This window comes from Octopus bimaculoides, chromosome 5 (assembly GCF_001194135.2).
Source record: "Octopus bimaculoides isolate UCB-OBI-ISO-001 chromosome 5, ASM119413v2, whole genome shotgun sequence".
Taxonomy (NCBI): Eukaryota; Metazoa; Mollusca; class Cephalopoda; order Octopoda; family Octopodidae; genus Octopus; species Octopus bimaculoides.
The window spans coordinates 34533549-34543191 of NC_068985.1; the positions used below are offsets into that span (position 1 = coordinate 34533549).

Genomic DNA, 9643 nt, shown 5'->3' on the forward strand with positions numbered 1-9643 from the left:
CACACACATATGATGATATTAACCAGTAGGCCAGAGATATAGCTATTAAAATAGGTAAAGAAAATAGAATAGAGACTCTAACAAAGAGAGAGACCTTCATAATGATCAAAGATCATAAGCCTAACTTTTTCCTCTAACTCTAACTGCAGGCTGATGAACCTGGCAAACTCTGAGATTGGCCAGGTGAGCAAGCAGCTCATCAGGAAGATCTGTAACAGCATCAGAAATGTCTCTGACCTCACCTTACGGTGCAACACCAAAGAGGCCATTACTTGATTTAAGGCCAACAGCAGTAGGAGTAGAGGTAGGTTTATCCAATTTGATATAGTGGACTTCTACCCACCTATATCAAGGGAGCTCCTATCAGGGGCACTTGACTTCAACATAACCTTTACCGAGGTCAACGACAAAGACATACACATTATCATGCATATCAGGAGAACCCTTCTCTTTAGTAAGGGGTCCACTTGGACCAAATGCACCAACCTCGCTGGTTTATTTATCCTGGACATATTGAAAAAGAAATTCTCTTCTATTATTTTTGGCCTATAAAGGGATGACGTGCTGGCAATTTCAAGAGGTGCTAACAACCATATGCTAGATAGGCTCCAAAAGGACCTCATGTCCACCATGAACTCCCTCGGATTGAAGGTCATTATAGAGACCAACCTGAAAGCGGATTTCCTTGATGGGACACTGAACCTGGATTCAGGTGCCTATAGGTCCTTTAGAAAACCAAATGAGAAGTTGTCTTATATTAACACAGGTTCTTTCCATCCAGCCATAGTGTTCAGGAACCTAGTTAAGGGCATCAGTAGGAGAATCTCCAACTTGTCTTCAATCAAAGAGATCTTCGATGCTGCCACCTCATATTACAACTGGGCTCTGGCTGCCAGTGGTTTCAAGGATAGGATTAGTTACATGCCAGACTCTAGCACCACCAATAGAAAACACCACTGGAAAGTACTGTGATTCACACAACCTTTCTCTTTAAATGTTAGGACCAGAGTAGATAAGATCTTTCTTAGCTTAATTGACAGACACTTTCCTTTGACCAATAGATTCTATAAAATATTTAATAAGCATACTCTGAGATCATCCTTTAGCTGTGCACCTAGTTTAAAAATGATTTTAGTAGGTAGACCCAGACCTGAGACTGTGGCAGAATGTTCAAGAAAGGGTAACACAACACTAAATGGGCAATGCAATACAAAAAGGGGCAACAGAAGGCCTCTTCAGAACCTGCTTTAACAGCCACAAGTTCATTTTTAACATCCCTGAGAGATGGAATGCCACAACCCTAGTCCAGCACGTCTGGGCTTTAAAAGGAAGCACCACAGAATACAGTATCAAGTAGAAAATCATAGAAAGATGCAAGCTCTGCTTCAAAAGTAGCAGGAAGTGCAGACTATGCCTGGTCGAGAAGAGGGCAATCTTAAAAGGCACCCAACACCCGGATATTTACCTCAGTAGCAAGAGTGAGGCATTTAATCCTTGTCCACATGAAAGAAAATACATTCTGTCATACCTGCATGATTCACCATGACTGTCACCATGGGTCCCCTGCCTCGTCCTTCTGCAATAGACCTTCCATCAATGCCCTTGAGGCTGGCGTAAAGCGATTGACCAAGACATACACCAAAATACCCATGTGCACAAATACACACACACACACACTCACTCATAAGACAGACACCTCACAAATAAACACTCCCACAACCCTCAGCACACACCACCCTCACATAAACAAACCAACTTGCACACTTACGCACTATACATTACACACAATACACACTACACTTTATGCATCACATTATACATCACACATTACACACCACATGGAAATATATATAAAAAAAACTACACAACTTTATCCTTTACATGCACCCCACCCCCACCCCACAGAGAAACTACACAATTTTAATACAACCTTTCCCCACTTCACAATTTCCTTTCTCCAACTCAGCAGCAAACAAGGGACATGACTCATAACTGACTCACTTGGAACTTTTTTTCATTCTACCAACTTTACACAGCAGATGCCAACCGGTTATGCTCATTTCCACCTTCAACAGTGGAGAGCGGTTGCCATTTCCCATTCCATGCCAGCTATCTCTGACGAGCGTATATCATAGTATATTATAAAGCTGGTTTGTTGTCTAACACTCCATTATATAATTTCACACAAAACCAATTGGTAAGACCAGCCATAATGAGTAATTAACACTATAAAAGTCAGACAATATGTATACATACACACACACACATATATATATATATCATTTCAGTTTCCATCAACCAAATCCATACCCAAGGCATTTGTTAGCCCAGGGCTATGGTGAATTGCACCTGCAAAGCTCTGATTGTGTTGAAAATTTCATAGCATATACAATATACTTTTGAGAAAAATTCATATTTAATTTTGATATTTCGCCATTTTATTAATCCTTACCTATATCAATGCAGTTGATAAGCATATATTTTTAAAGCTTTATTTGTACAAATGAGCCAAATAATTACATGACTAATATTGAATTCAGCAGATATTTGCCTAGACATGAGAACAAAGTATTGAAGAGATTAGCAATGGTGAATATGATCAGCTGTTGTTGTTGAATATGTAAAATCATTACAGCTTATAGTTAACCCTAGCAAGAAAGTAACCTTAGAAAGAATCTTACTTCTGTAAACATATTTATGAACAGCTTCTCTTTATGGTAAAATTATCACTTTTAAGTACGAATAAAATATTGAAGTGACAGAAATAGTACACATCTATGCTTAACACTGTCAGAAATACATTTAGTGTGAGTACATTCTGAGATCAAATCCCATTAAAGAAAATTTTGTTCAATCAGCCTGTCAATAAATATTACTTTTATACAATCATTAGCATTTTGCTTATAGAATAGAATTTTGGTTGCCAAGGAACCTTCTCGTCAAGCACTAATTCTGAAATGTCATATTAATCAAAATTACTCTTGTTTCCTCTTGATAGAAAATGAATTTATTAGGCAATTCTTTTCTTTTTTCCCAATACATCATGAGAGGATGAAGAGCATACACTATTCATGGAATTTGCCTGGATTTAAATATTCTTTGCTTTTAAATACATGTTTACATATAAAATATACAATATATTTTATTATTTTGTTAGTTACTTTCTGTGCCACATCAAATTATTTGGAACATCCTCTCCAAACAATAAATTTACCCATATTTATTTAATTTCTTGAAGCTATGGAAGAGCAATGTGCTGAAGCTAGTAGGTCCAAGTATGTAAAATTGTTACCACCAGGTAAGTACACTTAATTTTGTTAGTACACTGCATGATCTTAGAAATTATCTTAAACAAAAATGGAAAGCAAACAACCATAAAATGTATCACTCTCTAACTTTGGTCTATTAATATGTGTGTACAAGTGGAGGCGCAATGGCCCAGTGGTTAGGGCAGCGGACTCGTGGTCATAGGATCATGGTTTCGATTCCCAGACCGGGTGTTGTGAGTGTTTATTGAGCGAAAAAACCTAAAAGCTCCACGAGGCTCCAGAAGGGGATGGTGGCAAACCCTGCTGTACACTTTCACCACAACTTTCTCTCACTCTTACTTCCTGTTTCTGTTGTGCCTGTAATTCAAAGGACCAGCCTTGTCACACTGTGTCACGCTGAATATCCCTGAGAACTATGTTAAGGGTACACGTGTCTGTGGAGTGCTCAGTCACTTGCACATTAATTTCAAGAGCAGGCTGTTCCGTTGATCGGATCAACTGGAACCCTCGACGTCGTAAGCGACAGAGTGCCAACAAAAAATATGTGTACATGAATGTATGTGTGTGCAACAGTGCTTGAGTGTATCTTATTGGTGTTTATTATGCTAGTATCAGCACAATACTAACACTATCTGAATGTCATTCATAGCTAGTGGCGGCTCGTGTATAGGTGCTGTGGAACTTCAGCACCCCCTATTTCAACTCACTATTATTGATAACATTCAATATAATGGGTCCTTTTTTTTAAATTCTTTCTTTATACTTTGTACATCATATAATCCTTAAGCTTAATGTCAGTAGCCATCCCCTAGTTTATGAAACAAATACAGAAGTCCTTGTATAGATCAGTGTGCTTCAGTTCCAGCAATGCAGTGTTTGGCTGTTGTGTGCATGTTCACATGTCTGAGATAGGAAGCTGCACGCTAGGGAGAGAGAGCACTGTGGTTCAGCTGTGCTGATCCTGGTGTGCTAGTGAAAGATGATTTTTCTTTTTGACTCTATGTGTGTTATGCTTCAAAACGTGTTTATATTCTTGAATGTGATCAAGTGTAGAATTAGATTATTATCCTGCTTCCAACTACAGTGTTGCTGCCAGGATTTGAAAAATAGGGCAGATTTCACCCCCTTGTTTTGTGATGTTTGGGGGATTTTTGAAAAACAAGGGGGAATTTGCAGCAGTGTTCAGGGAACAAATTAAACACACTACCCGTCAGTGGCTAAAACTCGAACCAATCAAGTTTATGTATATATTTTATTTTTATATGTTCGTTTCCTTTTCCCAATATTAAAACAACGGCTAAAAATTTTCTGAAGCAGCACCTCCACTAATTTTATCTATGAGCCACCACTATTCATAGCCATGTTTTTAATTCTATTTTTTAATTTCTTAAAAATATGGAAGGTGCTTATATTAATGTTTCCCAGAAACCTGGCAGTAAGCAATCCATTAATAAAATCACATTCATCAGAGCAAGAGTTAGCAAATCTTGGTTCATTCTTTCTTTGAGTAGTATAGGCAGCTTAATGTATGTCTTTTATATTTCACTTGTTTCAGTCATTGGACTGCAGCCATGCAGCACCACCTTGATGGGTTTAATCCAACAAATCTGCCCAAGTACTTATTCTCAAGCTTTGTACTCATTCTGCTGTGTCTTTTGCCAAACTGTTTAGTTCTGTAGATGTAAACAGACCAACATTGACTGTCATGTGGTGGCGGTGGTAGTGGTGGATGAACACAAAGACATGCACACTCTTGTATATGTATACATATATGTATTGGGTCATCTCATAAATAGTGCAGTTTTTATACTTCTTTTATTTTTCTAAATTAAGGTAAACAAAGTTCTTTTTTAATCTAAAATATACTCTCCTTCATTTTCTACAATGCTCTTCCATCTATCTGGTAGACTTGCAAGGTCACTCTTCCAAAATGCACTCGTCTGTGATGAAAAATACCGCTCCACTTCTTTTCTGACCTTGTCTACAGTATTCATATTTTTTCTGTCCAAATGATTTTGAAGACTGTGGAATAAATGATAATCAGATGAGGCAATGTCTGACAAATATGATGGGTAGGGCATCATTTACCATTCAAACTGTTCTAGCCTTTGGAATGTCATCCTTGCTGTATGTTGCTGAGCATTAATCCTGATGGAAGAACACCTTTCATCTTGAAATCAAAGAAGGTCGTTTTCCTTCTTGTACTGACTTAAATCACTCAAGTAGATCTCCTTTGTTTTCATTTGGTTTGAGTTTAAGAAGTTCGAAGTGGATTAAACCTTTCATATCCCACCAAACAGATAACGACACCATATGTGGGTGAACACTTTCTTTAGCCTGGAGTGCTGGTGCTTCTCCTTCCCCTACCCACTGTCTTCAGCACTTGACATTTTTACAGAGAACCCATTTCTCATCACCAGTCACTGTTCAGTCAAAAAAAAGGTTCATTCATGAGATGTGACAGAAAAGAAGAGTGCACATTCACTCTCTGTACGCGATTAGACTCTGAAAGTTTGTGAGGAACCCATTGACCTAATTTGCTGACTTTCCTGATGGCACACAGGTGTTGATGAATGGTTGAATGACCAAATCCAAGCTCTGCTGGTTTCCCAAAAGTTATTATGGGATTTTGTTCCACCAGGGTTTGCAGGATGAGGCTCATCTTCTAGGCTGTAGTTTCTGGAACCACTGTTGACACTGGCTTATGCTTATTGTCCAATCTCCACATACTGCATTAATATTCCTCACATTTTCCATTGCATTGTAGCCTTTATTGGACTCGTATAGCAAAATATGCCGAATATGTTCCTTTGTTACTTCCATTATAGCTTTGAAAAAATAACTGTCGAAATCGAACTGCACTCTTCAAAATTTGCACTAAGAATAAATACAAAGTAAATTTACTATCTGCTTTTATAGCAAGTTGATACTGGTAGTTCATCCTGTCCCCTTCCAACTTTTAGTTCATGCAATTGAAAAAACTGCATTATTTATTGGATGACCCAATATATATATTGTAAGTGCTTATTCTGAAATGCCATATTAACTAAAATTACTTTTTGCTTCCTTTTATTAGAAAATGAATTTATTAGGTAATACTTTTCTTTTTCACAATACATCTGAGAGGACAGGGAACATATACTGTATATGAACTTTGGCTGGATTTAAATATTCTTTGTTTCTTTTGTGTTTCACTCTTATAGAAAATGTGTTGAATGTTCATAACTGTACAGTTCCTAGCATCCCCCGGTGCATAGCAGTATTGCACCTTTTATGGCTGCCAGCTCATTCATCTCTCATCTCATGATTTCCATGTGGTTGCACAAGGCTTCCTTCGAGAGCTATATATATCAGGATACCAATATCAGAAACACAATGCAACTATCACATTATTTCTCCTTGAAACGTTTTGACCTTCCACATCATGCTGCAATTATTGCATTTCGCCTCAGTTGAGGACTTGATGAAATTTTCATGTTCAATCTTTGACAGCTAGCATTGTCAATAATAGGCTGCTCCACTTCTTTTATTACTCTAGGCTGCTTGGCTTCTATAACTCCAGTTAGTGTCACACCTAGCCTGGGGATTTGATATAGTCACACTGTCACTGTTAGGCATACTTGTACACTCAACATGAACCATTGTTCCAGGTGTTGTGTGCAATTCTGGTTCTGGTTCCTGTGTGTTTAGTGGGGTCAGTTTCTCAACTGCCACTAACTGCAGTAGGTGACACTCCTTCTTAATCCATGCAGTATTCTTTCCAGCATATATCACATATTGTGCCTTGGATGTCGCCTTGTTGAACATGGTTTTGTGTATTACATCCTCAACTCTTTTAAAGAATAGGTTTACAGCAACCCTCAATGGTCTATAATTGACTTTTCAGCCAGTGATAATTTGCAATCACCTGAGGTACTCTGATGATTAAACAGAATTTTGTTCAACTAGTTGCTGAAATTATCTGCCTTCAGATCAAAATGCTTCAGTACAGCTTTCACAGTTTGTACAGCTGGACTGTAGGCAGGTGTCTCAATTTTTTGCAACCCATTGAGGACAACATATTCTTTAATGCAACAAATTCAGGTCTGTTGTCCAATATTAAAGCCGTGGGCACACCAAGATGAATGAAGACCTCAAGCAGCTTGCTTTTCACTACCTCAGTCGAGTGATTAGGACACAAAAATGCCTAGATCCATGTTGAATAGACATCTACAATTACAAGTATGTTATTGATGCTTGGAATCTATGCCCAATCCATATGTACACATTCCCAGGGCCCAGAAATAGGCCATGAATAATTTGCCTTTACTAAATTAGGGCTAATTCTCTGGCAACTATCACAAGGTTTGACAAACTTCTCCTTTGAGTAAGCCAACTCAGGCCACCAAATACAGAGTCTTGCCTTCTTTATTGTTTGTTGAATACCCATGTGTGTGTCATGTATTTTAGCTAATACTGTGACTCTATAAGGTGCTGGAATAAACAGATGATTTTTATGATATATTGAGAGTGGAACCTGGTGCAGCATTCTGGCTTACCAGTCCTCAGTTGAACCGTCCAACCCATGCCAGCATGGAAAGTGGACGTTAAATGATGATGAGGATAAGCCGTTTTTGAATGTTAGAAAATCCTCCAGATTAAAAATCGATCTCCAATTTTGCTGTAAAATTCTTTCTTGTATTTTGCTATATAATGCATTTGCATCTAGTTGTTTTTAGATATCTTCCATCATTATGGGATCAATGTCCTACCATGCACTGTTGCATTTGCCTAAATGTGAAGCAAAGAAAATGATATCATCTTCATTAATTTCAGCATATCTCAATTGAGATAGGGCATCGACATGCAGAATACTCTTACCTGGAACATGCTTAACGATCAATTTGTACTGATAGAATCAAACTCTACCTGGCTATTTTTTGTGAAGCATGCTGGAATACATCTAAATCCTTAACAAACAGGATTTTTAAAGGCTGGTGATTTGTTTCTAAATAAAACTGTTTTCCTAGAAGGAAATGCTGCAGTCTATCTACACACCATAACACAGCATAAACCTCGCTCTCTATGTTCAACCAATTTCATTGTGCCTCACTAAAGATGTAGCTTATGAATGCTACTGTGTTTTCTTCCTGGGATAACACCACAGCTACTGCAAGCAAGGATGCATCTACAGTTAGTGGCAGTTGAGCAACTGGCCCCACTAACCACACGGAAAACAGAACCAGAATTCAGACTACACTTGGCACAATGGTCCATGCTTAATCTGCAAGGATGTCTAACAATGATGTGCAACTATATCAAGTCCCCAGGCTAGGCATGACACCAACGCCAGAGTTATAGAAATGGAGCAGCCTATTATTGACAATGCTAATACATTGGGATATCCCCAGATGAGTTTGTATCTCATTCTCATCCCCATATGTTGTGCTTCACTCTTACAGAAAATGCATTTCACCTCTGAGGCACATGCTGTACAGTTAATAACATACGTTGCTGTGTAATGGTATTGTCACTTTTATGGCTACCAGCTCATTGATCACTCATCTCATGATTTCCATATATATATATATATATATATATATATATATATATATATATATATATATATATACATATATGAGGATACTAATGCAACTATCAGAGTTTCTGAACGCATGTTTACATGTAAAATATACAATATATTTTATTATTTTGTTAGTTACTTTCTGTGACATATCAAAATAATTGGAACATCTTCTCTGAACAATAAATACACCCATATTTATTTAATTTCTTGAAGCTATTGAAGAGCAATATGCTGAAGCTAGTGGGCCCGAATATTTAGAATTGATACCACCAGGTAAGTACACTTAATTTTGTTAGTACACTGCATGATCTTAGAAAAAATCTTTGTCAAAATAGAAAGCAAACAACCATGAAATGTATCGCTCTTGGTTTAATACTATGTGCGTACATGCATGTATGTGCATGTGAGAATGTTCAAGTGTATCGCATTAGTGTTTATTATGCTAGTATCAGCACAATGCTAATACAATTTAAATGTCATTCATTGCCATGTTTTTTTTCTATATTTTAATTTCTTGAAGACATGGATGGTACTTATGCCAATATTTCACAAAAACCTGGTGGTAAAAAATCCATTAACAAGATTACATTCATTAGAGCAAGAGATAGCAAAATCTTGGTTCATTCTTTCTTTGGGTAGTATAGGCAGTGTAAAGTATGTCGTTTATCTTTGTACTTGTTTCAGTGATTGGACTGATGCCGTGCTAAGATACCACCTTGATGGGTTCAGTCCTACTAGTCCACCAAAGTACTTATCATTTTTAAGCTTTGTACTCATTTTGCTGTTGTGTTTTGTCAAACCATTAAGT

At 37.5% G+C, this 9643-nt stretch overlaps 1 protein-coding gene across 1 annotated transcript in view; it reads left to right on the forward strand.

The window, feature by feature from the left end:
• Positions 1–9643, forward strand: part of LOC106874549 (uncharacterized) — a 31241-nt gene that overhangs the window by 16685 nt on the left and 4913 nt on the right. Inside the window, exons 7-8 of the mRNA XM_014922320.2 lie at positions 3239–3298; positions 9049–9108. Of these exons, the coding sequence (XP_014777806.2) occupies positions 3239–3298; positions 9049–9108 (120 nt within the window). The remainder of the gene's footprint in view (positions 1–3238; positions 3299–9048; positions 9109–9643) is intronic.